Source organism: Bos indicus x Bos taurus, chromosome 10 (genome assembly GCF_003369695.1).
Source record: "Bos indicus x Bos taurus breed Angus x Brahman F1 hybrid chromosome 10, Bos_hybrid_MaternalHap_v2.0, whole genome shotgun sequence".
Taxonomy (NCBI): Eukaryota; Metazoa; Chordata; class Mammalia; order Artiodactyla; family Bovidae; genus Bos; species Bos indicus x Bos taurus.
Genome location: NC_040085.1, coordinates 12,499,696 through 12,519,102, shown reverse-complemented (window position 1 = coordinate 12,519,102; position 19,407 = coordinate 12,499,696). Strand labels below are relative to the sequence as shown.

General features: G+C 36.2%; 1 protein-coding gene across 16 annotated transcripts in view; it reads left to right on the top strand.

Annotated features, from left to right (window-relative positions):
* The window catches only part of MYO9A (myosin IXA), a 256,411-nt gene that overhangs the window by 152,351 nt on the left and 84,653 nt on the right, over positions 1–19,407 (top strand). For all 16 annotated transcript variants that reach the window (XM_027553121.1, XM_027553119.1, XM_027553117.1 and 13 more), the window contains 4 exons: positions 1,487–1,562; positions 6,522–6,665; positions 8,275–8,314; positions 18,341–18,463. In XM_027553121.1, the coding sequence (XP_027408922.1) occupies positions 1,487–1,562; positions 6,522–6,665; positions 8,275–8,314; positions 18,341–18,463 (383 nt within the window). The remainder of the gene's footprint in view (positions 1–1,486; positions 1,563–6,521; positions 6,666–8,274; positions 8,315–18,340; positions 18,464–19,407) is intronic.

Sequence of the window (19,407 nt, the reverse complement as noted above, 5' to 3'; positions counted from 1 at the left end):
TAATTTTGCTTAACTTATTTAATAATAGTCCTAATATTGTTTTGTGAATTTCTTAGTATTTTCCACATACAAGATTTTTATCTCAAGTAGAAATACTTTTACTATTTTATATATAGTAATCTCTGTCTCTTAATCCTATATCCCTATTGTGTCCCTTCCATCTTCCCTCTCCTCTTTGGTAACTACAAGTTTGTTTTCTGTATCTGTGAGTCTGTTGCTGTTTTACATATACACTCATTGGTATTTTTTTTTTAGATTCCACATATAAGTTATATATAGTATTTGTCTTTCTCTGTCTGACTTATTTCACTAAGCATAATATTTTCTAGGTCTCTCCACTGCTGCAGATGGCCGTATTTTATTTTTTTTAGTATCTGAGTAATATGCCTCAGTGTGTGTGTGTGTGTGTGTGTGTGTACCTACACATACACCACATCTTCTTATGCCAGTTGTTGGCTGATGGGCACATGGGTTGTTGGCTGATGGGCACATGGGTTGCTTCCATTACTTAGCTGTTATAAACAGGACTGCTATGATCATTGAGTGCATGTGTCTTTTCAAATTAGCATTTTCATTTTTTCCAGATGTGTATCCAGGAGTGGAATTGCTCGATCATGTAGTAGTTCCATTTTAGTTTTTTGAGAAACCTCCATACTGTTTTCACAGTGGCTGCACCAATTTATATCCCCATCAGTAGTGTATGAGCACTGCCTTTCTCCACATCCTTGCCAGCACTTATTGTTTGTGTTTTTTAATGATAGCCTTTCTGACTGGTGTGAAGTGATGTCTCATTTTGGTTTTGATTTGCATTTCCCTGGTGATTAATGAAGTTGAGCATCTTTTTATGTGCTTGTGAGCCATCTGTGCATCTTCTTTGGGAAAAATGTCTATTCAAATCTCCTGCTTATTTTTTAAATTAGAGTTTTAGTTTAAAAAATATTGTTATTTCTAAAAAAATAAAATAAAAAATATTGTTATTTCTGAGGAAGCAATTCATCGTCTTTGATTATCAGTGTCTTTATAAGATTAATTGATTTCTAAAATCTATAATTCATGTCAGCAATATACTGTTGCTGAAAAGTGATGCAAATAAATTAAGAATTTTTTGGACACTAAATGATTAAATATTTAATATTAAAATAATAAAAGAACTTGTATACTTCTAGGCCTTCAGCCCAGTTACCCTTGGATTTCCTAAATATATTTAAATGAGAGAAGAATGTAAAGAATTTATTATTAAATTCCCTAATTGGTTTCATTGTTGACTAAGATTTATAAGTAACAGTCATGGGACTTGGTTCATATTTTTATTTAGATGTTTCTGATATCGCTTCTCAGCCTTTGGCTAAGATCAAGTGTAGATGTTTCTGATATGTTTAGCAATATTTGCTATTTAAGTATATTAATTTCATTTGATCTTAGAAAAACTGTTTTGTGTTTAGTTTCTGGTAGCATTGATTGAAAATTTTTGCTTTCTATACACTAGATATAACTCGGAAAAATCCCAGAACACCTCTTTCTGATCTCCAGGGCATGAATACTCTAAATGAAAAAAACCAACAGTAAGTATGTTTGGTTTATGTTTTCAAGGAAGTACAGAAGAAATAGCTCGAATTCTTAGTAATAATACTTCTGGGGCTTTAAAAATATGAAGAAAATCAGGCCTTTAAAAAAACCTTCTTAAAACTTTTATAAAACGTATAATAAGGTTAGAGTTAACAATAGAGTATATTGTCTAAGATTGCTTCTGGTAAAATGGTTGTGCAATTACAAAAAGTTTCCCTAGAATGATTAAAAATGAGTTCATATGTTTTCATTTCTGAGACTTTTCTGGCATTTTATATCTTTTGCAAAAGTAATGGGTTTTTTCTTCTTTCCATGGAGAAATCTTACTGGTAAGTAATAACTGAGTAATTTGATTTATATCAAACCATCTGAAACCTTTTCTTTAAACTTTTGCCACATTTAAACACTCCAGTATCTTTTATTGATGAATGTGGTAATCGCAGCTTACCTTTACCATATTCAGTGAAGAATTCTTGAGTAAAATTTGAAAGTAACAAGTACAAGTAATTTTCTGAGTTTGTAATTAAAACTCCTGTTTCCTTTGCATATACTGTTTTATAAAGATTGTATTTTAAATGAGCAAAAGAACATTGTTTAGTATCTAAAGTTTTCTGGGTACATTTTGAACATCGAGAGAATTGAGCTTCTTAGTGCCCTGGTAAGACACTAAAATTAGGACGATCTATTTAGTATTTAGAATTATGGTTTAACTTCATTGATCAGGTTTTCCATTTTGAGTTACTATGTCTTTCTAATGTATATTGTCACTTCTCTGCTCCACAACTTTTTTACAACTCTTTATTGCGTATAATAAGAAGTCTTGGTTCACTGTTTTAACCTACAAGAACTTTCACAGCCCAGGTATCTGACCTCAACTCTACTTATCTTTAATGTCAGCAAATTGAATGATTGAATGACTTACTATCTTTGTAGTGTATGTATGGCAGTTGGCTGCTGACAAAAATCACCATTATATGTGCATGTTAGATTTTACTCAAGAACAAATGAAATCATTAATCTGGTGATCCTATGTACCTTTATTTCAATATACTGGCAGTGTTCTTACCCTGGTCATTAAAGATCCCTAACCTAAGGATCTCATTTTCTTGATTTGTGTGAAAAAAAAAAAAAAGGAACTGTGACTTGTTGCATTTCCCAAAGCAATTTAATGCTTATAAATTTCCTAATTCCTAATTTATGGACTTTCTTTCTTTCTTTTTTAAATTTTATTTTATTTTTAAACTTTACAATATTGTATTAGTTTTGCCAAATATCGAAATGAATCCGCCACAGGAACACATGGACTTTCTTTCTTTCCTTTTTTTTTTTTGACTGCTGTGAGTGGCTTGTGGGACCTTAATTCCCCGACTAGGGACTGAACCTGGGCCACCACAGTGAAAGTGCCATATCCTAACCACTGGACCACCAGGGAATTCCCAAGTTTGTGTTTCTTTGTACTGCTTTCAATTTTGGATGTCTGAGGTGATCTGTATGGGCTTCTGTTTTTATACATTAGTTGAAATAGTCTGATATTTTGGTTTAAGATTAATCATTTTGGGTTCAAGCAGCTAACTGAATTTAGGGATTCATGGAAAGACAGTCTAATTTCGTAAAGATGTGTGTATAAGCTCATTTATGAGACCCTTCTTCACAGAGAAATTGATCACACTAGCTTGATTCTTTTCCTTTGCATACAATAAAGAAAGATATTTGGCACTGAAGTAATGTTATCAGGATAAATCCAGCTAGTAGCCTTAACAGGAGATCCTTCCAGTTCATATTTGTTGTATTGGTGAGTTTATTTTAGACATATTTTAGAGAAAATTGGTGAGAAGATGGAGAAGATAGAAAAACAGATAATTAGAAAATCAAATGAGTCATGAAATTATTAGCTTGTATATACTGAGTAGAGGTTTTTGGACCTTACCTATGGAATATTCCTAATGAGTGAGTCATAAATATAAGAGTGGAACAACCAATTTGGTGGTGATCTAGGACGAAGAATTGAGGTAGTCTTTGGCTCAGACGGTAAAGCGTCTGTCTGCAATGCAGGAGACCTGGGTTTGATCCCTGGGTTGGGAAGATCCCCTGGAGAAGGAAATGGCAGCCCACTCCAGTATTTTGCCTGGAAAATCCCATGGACGGCGGAGCCTCATAGTCTACTACTGTCATGGGGTCGCAAAGAGTCAGATACGACTGAGTGACTTCACTTGTGAAACAAGGAAATGCAAATATAAATCTGTTTTTAGCTGTGTACATTTTCCTTGAGTGAGAGAGAAAGGCTTCATTACCTTCCCACTAGTAATGGATAAGGGTTCCAATTTCTCCACATCCTTGTTGTTTTGTTATTGCCTGTCTTAATGGGATTAAAGTAGTATCTCCTGTAGCGTTGGTTTGTATTTCCCTAATAATCATGTTCAGCATCTTTTTATGTGCTCATTGGTGATTTGTGTATCTTTTTTGATGATACATATATCTTTTTTCAGCAAATGTCTACTTTGCCCATCAAATTTTTCTTATATATATTCTTCTTTCCTTATGTATAAATATAATTGTCTTAAACAAAACCATACCATGCAGCAGTACTTTTAGATTTGATAATATATGCAGACAATTTTTTATGCCATTAAATAACTATTCTTTGACATGATTTTTAATGACCTTATAGACTCCCATTGGTGTGGTTATGACATGATTTCTTCATTTATTTCCAATTGTTGGCTATTTAGGTTGTTTCTAATTTTTTGGTATTCATGAAAATTTTTATAGATAAAGTTTTTCATGTTTGATTATTTTCTGTCGTTCTTCATTAGAAACTTGACCGGGAGGATAGAACAAAGCTATTAAAAGATGTTGAAGATATTGTCCTGGCTATCTAAAAAGTGGTATAATTTAAGTAAAGAACTAATGGGAAAATAAATATTTTAAGGTTATACCCCATTTTTAAATAGTTTCAAAAAGAGTACAAAGGAAATATAGTTTTTAGAGTTCTATGTACTCTTCATTCAGTTTTCCTTAAAAGAATCTTATATAGTAGTAGTACATTATCAAAACCAGGAAAATTACATTGTTTCATTAATATTAACTAGACTATAGTTTTCACCATTTAAAATAAATCTTTGTTTGTATATATGTAGTTTCTTTGCAATTTTATCTCCTTGGTGGCTCAGTGATAAAGAATCCACTTGCCAACGCAGAAAACACGGGTTCAATCCCTGGGTCGGGAAGATGCCCTAGAGAAGGAAATAGCAACCCACTCCAGTATTCTTGCCTGGCAAATCCCATGACAGAGGAGCCTGGTGGGCTACAGTCCATGGGGTCCCAATAGAGTCAGACACCACTTAGTGACTAAACAACAGCAACATAGATTTGTGTAACCAGCACCACAGTCAGCATGCAGAACTCTTTCATCATCATAAAAGAATTAATTCATACTGCTTATTTGTATTCTTCTTTTTCTTCATGTCCCTTTCCTGTCTCTGGCAACCACTAACCTGTTCTTTTCTATAGTTTTATTGTTTTGATAATGTTATATACATCAAATTTTATGGTATGAAACTGTCCTCTGCCTTCTTAGGTTCAGTGGCTATAGGCCTGTAAATTAAACTAATGAAAGATAGTTAACAGGGAAAAAAGCAAACAGTTTTTATTTCTATTTTACGTACATTGAATATTCTCAGAAAAGAAGTGAAACTCAAAGAAGTGGTTACACTTGGGCTAATATATACTTTTTTTTTTCTTTTTTCTTTTTCTCTTTTTTTTTTTTTGCTTGGGTGAGGCTCCCCTGAGGGGGTTTTTCTGCAAGGAGCAGGCTCTGTATAGTATATTGTATATTCTTTAAAAGCTCCTTTGTTTAAAAGAAAACTTTTTTATCTTTTTCAACCTTAGGCAATGTTCTGAGAGGCTTTGGATGTAAACTGGAGAATTCCTAGGCCCTGGGAGGTGCAAGCGGAGGTGGGGTAGTCGCCTTAAATCAGAAATTGTTGGATAAATTTGTAAGGTTTGTGTAGAGGGAGAGGGGGCTCGCCAGGGCGCCCGGCCGCAGCGTCCTGTAAGCCCTCTCAGTCCTCTGGAGGTAGAGCACAGTCTCCCTCCTTTTCTTCGTCAATGGCAGAAAATATGATCTGTGCAGAAGGTGGAGACCTACTACCATCTACCGCTATAGCCTCTCTCATAGGCTATCCAACAGCCTCATGATGGGGGTCCAGAACATTTTTAATCATATTTATAGGATAAGTTTTTAGTTGTTTTTTACCTTCACCCAGGTATCTAAATTAACAGTACCCTCTTTAACAGTTTCAAGATTACTTATTTTTTTTTTTAAACTTTACAATATTGTATTGGTTTTGCCAAATATCGAAATGAATCCGCCACAGGTATACATGTGTTCCCCATCCTGAACCCTCCTCCCTCCTCCCTCCCCATACCATCCCTCTGGGTCGTCCCAGTGCACCAGCCCCAAAGCATCCAGTATCGTGCATCGAACCTGGACTGGCGACTCGTTCCATATATGATATTATACGTATTTCAGTGCCATTCTCCCAAATCATCCCACCCTCTCCCTCTCCCACAGAGTCCAAAAGACTGTTCTATACATCAGTGTCTCTTTTGCTGTGGGATTTTGGACCTGAAACAAAGACAGAAGACATGACAGTATCTTATAATATGTTATATTATTTACTGATTGTTGAATGGTACGGTTAGCTATATGGTGTGCTCATCATGTACTTTTGAATGTGAATGTGGTAGAATCCTAGAAATATTTGGTTCTGGGAGACTAAAAGATTAGCCCAAATTGATCAGTAATCTCTTTGATAAAACCATTTTCTGCTGGTTTAGTATTTTTTCTAAATTTTAACTTTCATGTTTAAAGCTTTGTTTTACTTTTAAAAGAAATTTCTGGAATGTTAGGGATGTCTCAATTAAGGAAACTGTACTATATTTAATTTTTACAGTGAAACATTTGATTTTGCCTGGAATGGCAGAACTGGGATTCGCCAGAGTAAACTATCAAGTAACACCTCCTTGCTTGATAAAGATGGGATATTCGCTAATTCAGCTAGCAGCAAACTCTTGGAGAGAGCCCATGGGATTCTCACGTTAGTATTGATCAACAATATCGCTTGCCTTTTTTTATAACTGATTTAAATTTTCTGGCTAAAAAAGAAGAGAGGTAATTGTGAAGCATTATTTTCATGAGTGGAATTTTAAGTGAAACAAGATTGAAAAGTAGTCAGAATTTAGAACTGTGACAGTCTCATATATTATAAAGCTGGTATTTGTTTATTTGTTTTCATCTTACTAGGAGGTCATGACTGAATATACTTACGGAGATGATTCTTTATTGCTGTTTTACAGACTCTACATCCAGAGAGAGCAAATACTGTTAGCTTTTTTTTAGGATTCCTAGTTTTTAACTGCAATTGCCCTTTATTCTGGCAGTCTTAACAAGTTGGGCAGGTAAATCTCTTACAAAATGGTGAATGGGACCACATAACGGTTGACCGTTCAACACTGCATGGGTTAGAGGTGCCAACCTTCTACACAATGGAAAATTTGTGTGTTTCTTATAGTCAGCCCTCCATATCCACTGCTCCTCAGTATCTGTGATTCCACATCCACAGATTCAGCCAATGTCAGATCAAGTAGTACTGTTGTAGTTCATGTTGAAAGAATTCCATGTGTAACTGGACCCTTACAGTCTAAACTTGTGTTGTTCAAGGGGCACCTGTATGGTGATACATAATACTTGCCAAAACCTGCTGTTTCTCCTTACCTGATGTAGAACTGGTTTCAGGATATAGATATTAACCGTGCGTGGTGGACCAGTAAAAAGTTCTTACCTACCCATATCAATATATTTAAAACACTTCCAAAGCATTTTTTTGACCGTTAGCTAGAAGTGTGACTGGATTATATTTCTTAATCCCTAAGTCATCTCTTAACAGTGTTAATAGGCTCAGTTTATATGTCATGCTACATTCCAGAATTTTGAATAAACGCATTTAATCCTCACAGCAACTCTGTGAGGTTGATAGTATTATCATTCTTACTTTGTCTTACATTATCATTTTTACACTGTTACATAATGAAACCAAATTTTAAAGAGATTAAAATCATACCTTGGTAGGTGATAGAGCTCAGATTCAACAAGCCCAGGTCTTCCTGATTCCCCAGCCCATGTTCATAAGCACTGGGTTTTATTCCTTTTTTGTAGCCATTAAAGAAAAAAAAAAGGTTTGATCGAAGTGTGATATTGAATTATGAATAAGGAATAAAAGAGCAGAGCAGAATTTATAGTTTCTGAAAATGGAAGATCATAAGTCTTAGTGAAAAGTACATTTTAATAATTCATGAAATTAGGCATCTTTTTAAGTTTAAAATGACAGAAACAAAGCCTCTGTAGGTTAAGAATGCAGAGCCCTGTTAGGGTCCAAAAGAAAATGAAACTTGAGCTTTGAATCTACATTATGTTACTGATCGTCAAGCTCAGTCTGTTTGTACCTGTATTACGGAGCAGGCATGTCTTTACTTTGCTTATCCTTCCTTCCCAAAGGTGCCTGCTTAGTTGAATTAGACAGTGTTTTCATTTAAAGGACCTATAACTTGGAAGTGGGTATATAATGTTCTTTTTGTAGAGAACTTGAAATTCATCTTTCCGATGTTGTTGTTTTTTTTTTCCTTCTAATGTAAGATTTGTCTCTATAGGAGAAACAAAAATTTCAAATCCAAACCGGGGCTTCCAAAGGTGAGTATTATGAAAATATTTTTTCCTCTGTGCCTCACTTCATGATTTTTTTTTAATTATTCATGCAAACAATCTTTAGAAATCATAAACAAGAAATATCTTATTTGTACCCAAAATACAGATTGTGTATGTTCAGTTAAAACCATTTTAGAAATAATGCTGGATGTTACTATGAAATGGCAAAGCTTAATGCTGGTGAATATTTGTAATGTATCTCACTTTCTAGTGTTTGAAAAGCTTCTGAATATAGATGTAAATTTTTGTTGAGTAATTGCCTCTGCATAGATTTTTTTCATTTCTTCTTAAATCAGGTTAAGGAGACATTCTGAATTTTATCTAATTAAAAATTTTTAAATTTTATCTGATTTAAAAATAATTTCTGTCATCATCATTAACATTAGTTAGCCTGGTTTTTCTGTAAAGGTCCAGTTAGACTTGGCAGGCTCATCTGGTCTGGGTTATAACTACTTGGCTCTGCTGTCATAGCACAAATGCAGGTGTAGACAGTATGTAACTGAATGATTGTGACTGTATTCCAATAAAACTTTATTTATGGATACTGAAACTTGAATTTCATGTAAGTTTTTTCAACCATAGAAATCTTATAAAAACAATGGGCATAATTTGACCCAGGACTTGTAATTTGCTTACTCTAATCTGCTTGCCAAAATGTTTATTAGATTTACTAAAGAACAGTCTTAGAGTTTTTCTGTCTCTTGTGCCCTTCCAAAGAGTCCTGTCATTAACTTTGTTAATGAACATAATTCAAAAATTTTAAAAGAACTGAAAAAGGGCTGTTTATTCTCAAAATTCTCTAGTTTAAGAAACAAGAAAATGAAACTGTAGTTTTTCCTTCTACTTGAGTCGCCTTATATTTCCTAATAAAATTGAATGCATTGCTGATGTGGTTTGTGGTAGTGGAAAATGTGTTTTAAACCACAAAGAAAATTTACTGAGTGGTTTGTGATTATGTTCTTATCATGAAAAATTTTATGTAGAGAGGAGAGGAGACCATACCTGTTCTTTGTCAAATATTTGTTATTGTTCATTTGTCTTTCTTTTTTTTCCTTCACTGTCTCATTAGCCTTTTAGTATTTTGAATGCCACCTGTGGATCTAGTGTTTGCCCTGTTCTTTTCATTCTCTTCAGATGGATAACTTATTTTTTAAATTGAACTATTGATTTAAAATGTATTAATTTCTGCTGTACAGCAGAGTGACTCCTTGTATCTATATATACACTGTTTTGTAACTTCTTAAACTTCATATGATAGTCAACAAGAATATGTTAGATACATCTGAAGTCAATAATACCATTCAGTTATCAATCACAGGAATCCCATCTGTTTCTCAATTTTTAAAAATTAAATATATATAGCTAATTTTTTGTTTATTTTAGTGTCTTGTGTATTCTTTTTTTAAATATAAATTTATTTATTTTAATTGGAGGCTAATTACTTGACAATATTGTATTGGTTTTGCTATACATTGACATGAATCCACCACAGGTATACATGTCTTGTGTATTCAAGTACATATATTTAATATTAGAGAGGCAACATAGTCTATGAGAGTATAGACCTTGGAGTAAAACTGACTTACATTCAAATGATGGATCTGTTGTTACTTGCTCTCTGATCTTTGGAGTAAATTCTCTAACTTGTCTTAACTTCTGTCTCTTCATTTGTGATGTGGGGGATAATATACGTTAGGATGAAATATATATATTTGGTATGTGCATGATTATTGTTGTTGTTGCTAAGTCGTGTCCAACTCTTTTGTGACCCCATGAACTGTAGTGTACCAGGCTCCTCTGTCCATGGGTTTTCCCAGGCAAGAATCCTGGAGTGGAAAAAAAAAAAAAAGAGAATCCTGGAGTAGGTTGCCATTTCCTACTCCAGAGGATCTTCCTGGCCCAGGGATCAAACCTCTGTCTCCTGCATTGGCAGCATGTGTTCACCACTGAGCCACCAGGGCAGCCCATGTGCATGATTAGTATTCAGTAAATAATTACTTTCTTCATATTTTCTACCAAAATGTTAGAGTTGAATTTGTGGCTTATATGTGTACATACATGTATGTATAATGTGTAGTTTGATTAGTAACCTCACTCTTCATCTTAGATTCCTACCCTTATTTAAATATACCTTATTTTTTCTAATTATGCTTAGTGAATGTTTTGCTTGTTTCTTGCAGTCCAGTTCAAACCAAGACAAAATAAATTTTTATATTTATAAAATTAAATTAGCAGATCCTAGATCCTCATTGACCATGGTCATTTCTGATTAAGTTCTTTCTGTTGCATTAAGTTAGTTTTATATGTGGTGTGGAAGGAAGCAGCAGCAATGCAAATAACCTAAACTTTTTTTCCTTTTTGCTCTTTTGTGAAATCTGAAACTGCTTTCTTACCTTGAGTGTGAATCATTGATGTACATATTCCTACAACTTTTATTGCTACTGGAAATAAGATTCAGTTACTTGTATTAAGGGCACCTCTAGCATCTCATTTTATTGATAAAGGCAGGATTTAGAATGCTTTTTTTTTTTTTTTTTACCATTCTGAATAAACACAGGCAAATATTAAACACATGTTACCTCCAACAGCCCTTAGCCCTCTGTTAATATAGTTCTGTTTGGATAGTACTTTTTTCTTCTAGAGAGTACTTTCCCTCTCATACCTTGAAACCTTCAATCACTTCTATTAAATATATCTATAATTTGATCTGCCTTTAAATTTCCAGTCTTTTACCCGCAGTTCCACTGTTGTACATTTCTACTGTGACATCCTGCTCATATCTCAGACTTATGCCCTAAGAGATTTTGCTGTGTTCCTGCCCTACTGAATTTTGTAGTCACTCAGGCTCAAACCTTGAAGATAAGTTTATTATGCATTTTAGTTCTCTTTAACAGCATGAGCAATATCTTCTTAATATTTGTATCTACAGCACCTTGCACAGATAAGATCAGATCAGTCGCTTAGTCGTGTCCGACTCTTTGCGACCCCAGGAATCGCAGCACGCCAGGCCTCCCTGTCCATCACCAACTCCTGGAGTTCACTGAGACTCACGTCCATCGACTCAGTGATGCCATCCAGCCATCTCACCCTCCGTCGTCCCCTTTTCCTCTTGCCCGCAATCCCTCCCAGCATCAGAATCTTTTCCAATGAGTCAACTCTTCGCATGAGGTGGCCAAAGTACTGGAGTTTCAGCTTTAGCATCATTCCTTCCAAAGAAATCCCAGGGCTGATCTCCTTCAGAATGGACAGGTTGGATCTCCTTGCAGTCCAGGGGACTCTCAAGAGTCTTCTCCAACACCACAGTTCAAAAGCATCAATTCTTCGGCGCTCAGCCTTCTTCACAGTCCAACTCTCATATCCATACATGACCACAGGGAAAACCATAGCCTTGACTAGACTAACCTTTGTTGGCAAAGTAATGTCTCTGCTTTTGAATATGCTGTCTAGGTTGGTCATAACTTTCCTTCCAAGGAGTAAGCGTCTTTTAATTTCATGGCTGCAGTCACCATCTGCAGTGATTTTGGAGCCCAGAAAAATAAAGTCTGACACTGTTTCCACTGTTTCCCCATCTATTTCCCATGAAGTGATGGGACCGGATGCCATGATCTTCGTTTTCTGAATGTTGAGCTTTAAGCCAACTTTTTCACTCTCCACTTTCACTTTCATCAAGAGGCTTTTTAGTTCCTCTTCACTTTCTGCCGTAAGAGTGGTATCATCTGCATATCTGAGGTTATTGATATTTCTCCTTGCAATCTTGATTCCAGCTTGTGTTTCTTCCAGTCCAGCGTTTCTCATGATGTACTCTGCATATAAGTTAATAAACAGGGTGACAATATACAGCCTTGATGTACTCCTTTTCCTATTTGGAACCAGTCTGTTGTTCCATGTCCAGTTCTGACTTGCTTCCTCACCTGCATACAGATTTCTCAAGAGGCAGGTCAGGTGGTCTGGTATTCCCATCTCTTTTAGAATTTTCCACAGTTTATTGTGATCCACACAGTCAAAGGCTTTGGCATAGTCAATAAAGCAGAAATAGATGTTTTTCTGGAACTCTCTTGCTTTTTCCATGATCCAGCGGATGTTGGCAATTTGATCTCTGGTTCCTCTGCCTTTTCTAAAACCAGCTTGAACATCAGGAAGTTCACGGTTCATATATTGGTGAAGCCTGGCTTGGAGAATTTTGAGCATTACTTTACTAGCATGTGAGATGAGTGCAATTGTGTGGTAGTTTGAGCATTCTTTGGCATTGCCTTTCTTTGGGATTGGAATGAAAACTACCCTTTTCCAGTCCTGTGGCCACTGCTGAGTTTTCCAAATGTGCTGGCATATTGAGTGCAGCACTTTCACAGCATCATCTTTTAGGATTTGAAATAGCTCAACTGGAATTCCATCACCTCCACTAGCTTTGTTTGTAGTGATGCTTTCTAAGGCCCACTTGACTTCACATTCCAGGATGTCTGGCTCTAGGTCAGTGATCACACCATCGTGATTATCTGGGTCATGAAGATCTTTTCTGTACAGTTCTTCTGTGTATTCTTGCCATCTCTTCTTAATATCTTCTGCTTCTGTTAGGTCCATACCATGCACAGCAGGCAGTAAATAATTGTTTAAAAAAGAATGAATTGACTAATCTGAATAAACTAAACAATGAAGATGGAGTTAAGAAAGGAATAAAGTAGATAATGAACAGAAGACCTAAGAAAGGAATTAAATCCGTTATCTGTTTTCTGCTAGATCTTGGACCTGCATTTCAGTCCTTGTCACATCATGCTGGGCTATTGAAACTGTCCCTTAACTGGTTTTATCTCTTTCTTGGCTTCTTTCCTCCTGTCCACTGCCTTGTTCTGCTCTGCCTTATATCTCCATTCTTCCTTGCACTGTTTTATCTTCATAAATCGGAGTAACCCTGAGATTATCATTTATTTTTTTTAATGTCCTTATAGTCCGTTTCCTTGTACTTAAATGCGATGTATTCTGCCCAGTTAGAACAGAACCAGATCTGTAGTAATCATTGAATATTTCTTGATAGATCTAATCATGATGAGTTTCATGGGCATGAGTCTGAGGAAACACTGTTGAAAAATCATTACTTGTTAACCATTCTTTCGTTCATCCAGCTAATATTAAGTTTGCAGAACCAGGGGCTTCCCTGGTAGCTCAGACGGTAAAGAATCTGCCTGCAATGCGGGAGATTGACCCAACCCTGGGTTCAGTCCCTGGGTTGGGAAGATCCCCTGGAGGAGGGCATGGCAACCCACTCCAGTATGCTTGCCTGGAGCATCTCTATGGACAGCAGAGCCTAGTGGGCTACAATCTGTGGGGTTGCAAAGAGTCAGACACGACTGAGCAACTGAGCACGGCACATGCAGAACCAGACACTTTTTAGATGTTGTTCGTGCAGGGATAGACAGTCTAGTCCAAGAACTCTTGCTCTCTTGTAGTGATTCTTTCAGAGAAAGAGAAAAACAATAAAAGATGTAGATGATATTATATGCAAAGAGGAAGATGAAATGACATACTATTAGCATACAGGTGGGCTGCTTTTGGGGTATGCAACTAATAACTTTATGAAAAAGTTTGGGTATTTAAGCTATAAGTTGAATACTAAGAAAAATCAACCCGTGTAAAGGTCTAATATTCCAAATGAAAAAATTGGGAAAGATCTGCAGATAAGAATGAATGTGGATTTTTTGTTTTGGGTTTTTTTGTTTGTTCGGCTTTTCAATTAAGTTCCATGAAGGGAAGCATTTCAACTTAAGTAAAAGCTTTGAAAATTCAACACACACATACCATTATATATTTATGTAAATATTATTATTGTTTTGTGTGACTTTTTTTGGTCAAGAGTATTTGCAGATATTTCTCCATGTCAGAATATAGGTTTATAGTATTTTTAGGTCTGTACACTGTTCAGTTGTGTGGATGAACTTCATGAAAAAGGTTTCGTGTAATTCGTTATCTCTAGTCAGAATTTTTCACTATATTTTTGAAGTACATTGTCAGAAGTTATATTCGATCTCTCCTTAGATAAATACCTTGACAAGAAATTGCTTAATATCAGGAAGGTTATAAGGATTTTCACTCCTAAGAACAATACATAAATGTGCCTGTTTTATGTATACTGAATTTTATCAGTCTTTTTAGGTTTGTCAATTGAACGTGCAGTAAATCTCCTTAAAGAAAAGGTGTGTTTTTTGATTAAAGCGACATTGGTTGTCGTCATGTTACTTGTCATGTATATTTTGAGAATGTCTTTTGAAGTCTTCTGCTTGTTTATGATTACAGGACATGTTCTTTTAAGCTTTTTTTTTTTTTTTTTTTACTGTTCTTATATATAGATGATAAGTGTTTGTTGGAAATTTTTTTTCCCTTAGGTAGAATCATTTAAATGTGTATTATACTTAAATTACCACTTGGAAGTTTTTATTTTTTGATGTTTATATTGTCAAAATTAATACTGTTTAGTCTTCTATATTTATCATGCTTTTAATTCAAATCTCTGCTTCTCATACAATGAAACTTTTTCTGCTTTATAAATAACATATTGTTGTGCATCTGTATAGATAGGTTCTTTCCATTGACAAACTCACTGCCGTAAATTAGTAGGATTTTCAAAATTGATTAGTGATTGGCTAAAAGAAGCTCCAAAATCCTTTATTAATACCCTGTTTTGTATTCTTTAGTTGCTTTATGTGTAACTCCTATCTTATTAAGATTAATAATTAGGATTTAAGGATGCAGGTTGATAAGGCACTGTATTTTTGTTTTCCTGTTTATGTGTTCCTGGCTTACTGAATAGTCTAGGGATTGAATTTAATTTATTGTCTCTATGAGTCAGGATTCAACTGCAAGTTACTAATCACCGTGGATATGTTTAAATAGTAAAAGAAGAAAATACTGCTCCTTGGTGCCCAGCTCTTTGCAACCCCATGAATTGTAGCCCACCGGGCTCCTCTGTGCATGAAATTCTCTAGGCAAGAATACCGGAGTGGGTACCCCTTCCCTTCTCCAGGGGATCTTCCTAACCCAGGGAGTGAATCCGGATCTTTTGCATTGAGGGTAGATTCTTTACCATCTGACCCACCAGGGAAGCCCCCTTTTTAAGTATTGCTACTGCTAAGTCTGCTAAGTCGCTTCAGTCGTGTCCGACTCTGCGACCCCATAGATGGCAGCCCACCAGGCTCCCCTGTCCCTGGGATTCTCCAGGCAAGAATACTGGAGTGGGTTGCCATTTCCTTTTCCAATGCGTGAAAGTGAAAAGTGAAAGTGAAGTCGCTCAGTCCTGTCCGACTCTTCGCGACGCCATGGACTACAGCCCACCAGGCTCCTCCGTCTATGGGATTTTCCAGGCAAGAGTAGTGGAGTGGGGTGCCATTGCCTTCTCCGTTTTAAGTATAAAGGGTATTAATTCAAAGAGGTGCTTACAGAAATCATCAGAAGTTACAGAGCAGAACTGACCTCAGCTGTACTCCAAAAGCTAGAAAATGAGGACGCTGCGATCATTGCACCTGCTTCCAGGCTCATGGAGAAGCTGCTATTATTAATGGCTTCCTTACTAAGGTGCTTTTACTAGAGTTGCACTGACAACACAGATGCCCTGCATGCTGTCTCTCAGCACTCTCAAAAGTAGTGCCTGGACACTGGGGCCACAGAAAGCTGAACCACTTTTGTATATGTGTTTGGTGGCAGAAACAAGCTAGTAGCCAAACCCTCTGCCTTGATTCAATCAGTTCAGTTCAGTAGCTCAGCAGTGTCTGACTCTTTGCAACCCCATGGACTGCAACACCCCAGGCCTCTCTGTCCATCACCAACTCCCAGAGTTTACTCAAACTCATGTCCATTGAGTTGGTAATGCCGTCCAGCCATCCCATCCTCTGTCGTCCCCTTCTCCTTCTGCCTTCAGTCTTTCCCAGCATCAGGGTCTTTTCCAGTGAGTCAGATCTTTGCATCAGGTGACCAAAGTATTGGAGTTTCAGCTTCAACATCAGTCCCTCCAAAGAATATTGAGGACTGATTTTCTTTAGGATAGACTGGTTCGATCTTGCCATCCAAGGGACTCTCAAGAGTCTTCTCCAACACCACAGTTCAAAGGCATCAATTCTTCGGGGCTCAGCTTTCTTTATAGTCCAACTCTCATATACATACATGACTTCTGGAAAAACCATAGATCTGACTAGATGGACGTTCATTGGCAAAGTAATGTCTCTGCTTTTTAACATGCTGTCCAGGTTGGTCATAACTTTTCTTCCAAGGAGCAAGTGTCTTTTAATTTCATGGCTGCAGTCACCATCTGCAGTGATTTTGGAGCCCAAAAAAATAAAGTCTGTCACTATTTCCACTGTTTCCCCATCTATTTGCCATGAAGTGATGGGACTAGATGCCATGGTCTTAGTTTTCTGAATGTTGAGTTCTAAGCTAACTTTTTCACTCTCCTCTTTCACTTTCATCAAGAGGCTCTTTAGTTTTCTTCACTTTCTGCCATAAGGGTGGTGTCATCTGCATATCTGAGGTTATTGATATTTTTCCCGGCCATCTTGATTCCAGCTTGTGCTTCTTCCATCCCAACGTTTCTCATGATGTACTCTGCATATAGTTAAATAAGCGGGGTGACGATATACAGCCTTGACGTACTCCTTTTCCTATTTGGAACCAGTCTGTTGTTCCATGTCCAGTCTAACTGTTGCTTCCTGACCTGCGTACAGATTTCTCAAGAGGCAGGTCAAGTGGTCTGGTATTCCCATCTCTTTCAGAATTTTCCATAGTTTGTTGTGGTCCACACAGTCAAAGGCTTTGGCATAGTCAGTAAAGCAGAAATAGATGTTTTTCTGGAACTCTCTTGCTTTTTTGATGCTCCAACGGACGTTGGCAATTTGATCTCTGGTTCCTCTGCCTTTTCTAAATCCAGCTTGATCATCTGAAAGTTCACAGTTCAGGTCCTGATGAAGCCCGGTTTGGAGAATTTTGAGCATTACTTTACTAGCATATAAGATGAATGCAAAACTGCGGTAGTTTGAGCATTCTTTGGCATTGCCTTTCTTTGGGATTGCAATGAAAACTGACCTTTTCCAGTCCTGTGGCCACTGCTGAGTTTTCCAAATTTGCTGGCATATTGAATACAGCACTTTCACAGCATCATCTTTTAGGATTTGAAATAGATTAACTGAAATTCCATCACCTCCACTACCTTTGTTCATAGTGATGCTTCCTAAGGCCCATTTGACTTCACATTCCAGGATATCTGGCTCTAGGTTGGCGATCACACCATCGTGATTATCTGGGTCATGAAGATCTTTTTTGTATAGTTCTTCTGTGTATTCTTGCCCCCTCTTCTTAATATCTTCTGCTTCTGTTAGGTCCATACCATTTCTGTCCTTTATCAAGCCCATCTTTGCATGAAATGTTCCACTGGTAGCTCTAATTTTCTTGAAGAAATCTCTAGACTTTCCCATTTTATTATTTTCCTCTATTTCTTTGCTTAGATCACTGCGGAAGGCTTTCTTATCTCTCCTTGCTATCCTTTGGAACTCTGCATTCAAATGGGTGTATCTTTCCTTTTCTCCCTTGCCTTTTGCTTCTCTTCTTCTCACAGCTATTTGTAAGTCCTCCTCAGACAGCCATTTTGTCTTTTTGCATTTCTTTTCCTTGGGGATGGTATTGATCCCTGCCTCCTATATAATGTCACGAACCTCTGTCCATAATTCTTCAGGCACTCTGTCTTATCAGATCTAATCCCTTGAATCTGCCTTGGTTAGACCTTCCCAGTTTAATTTGGGAATTGTGGAACTTAATCACATCCAGAACCTGAGATGTGAGAGTCTGAGAAATGCAGTTTCTTTTTAGCTGATCAACTTCTGCAAGAAAGCAGAAGATGGGTAGAGTGGATAATGAATATTAATTTCCCATATTCACCACAGTCATACATAGGAATAATAAATACTGGCCTACAACTTTGTTTTTCCTATTTTTAGATCAATTTATGTGAAGAATTTGATTTTTCCTCCTGTTTTTCAGCATCTGCTAGAAGTAAAGTCTTTAAAGCATCTGACAAGTTTGACCATACAGGATCGCATTACCAAGTCTCTTCTTCATTTGCACAAGAAGAAGAAACCTCCCAGCATCAGTGCTCAGTTTCAGGTTGTTTCCTATTTACTTTTTTTCCCTTTTATTTTTAACAAAGAGGAATCTGTTTTGTTCAGATTGAAATCATAAGGTCAAAGTGATCTGCAAGATTCATGTGACTAAAAAGTTATAGTAGAATGGTACTTTTGGTTGGAAGTACCAAAGATGGGAGAAAAATCAGGTGCTTTTGTTCATCTCTGGGTAGTACGTATCCCGAAGAGGAATTCGTTATATTCAACTTGAAGAGAAAAGCACCAGAAAGTTGACTGCCCAGATGTGGCACTGTTAACACAATGATGTATGTTTTTTTCTCTGTGTATTTAAACCTAATGCTACTGCCATCATTATTTAACTAAATGGAATTGTAAGATTTTTCTTGACTTTTTATTTTAGTTTTGTATATAGGAATCTAGATCATCTTATTATGACTGTGCATTTAGGGATAAATATCATAATAAATTAACCAAATCACTTCCAGAATTAATTTCAAAATACTCTTCATTTTTCCTGTTCTTATCAGATTATCTCTAATATTCTGTTCATTTGCTAGATATTTATGAAAATGAGCTGAAAATCTGAAGGGTAATGGTATTTTAGATAATTTTATTCTACCTTGTGCTTTATCACTCACAGAAGCAGTACTAACTAAAGCATTGTTAACTAAAAATTTCTTTATCTACTGATAGCTATATTTCTATTTTTTAGCACTTTTTCAGTGCTCCTTTTTAATCCAGGATATCTAAATGTAAATTATCTACTAACATGTCACTGGATATGATCTTGTTTGATTTATATAAGTATAGTCCTTAAACCTATAAGCTATAAATGTCATTTTATTTTAGACAATTTTCACCATAGGCCGAGAGAAAATTTTGATTCTATAAAAGCTACTTGGTCAAATGTTTTTTCTTCAAAAAAAACCACACAAAAAAACAAGATTTAAGAGCCAAATAACTTAC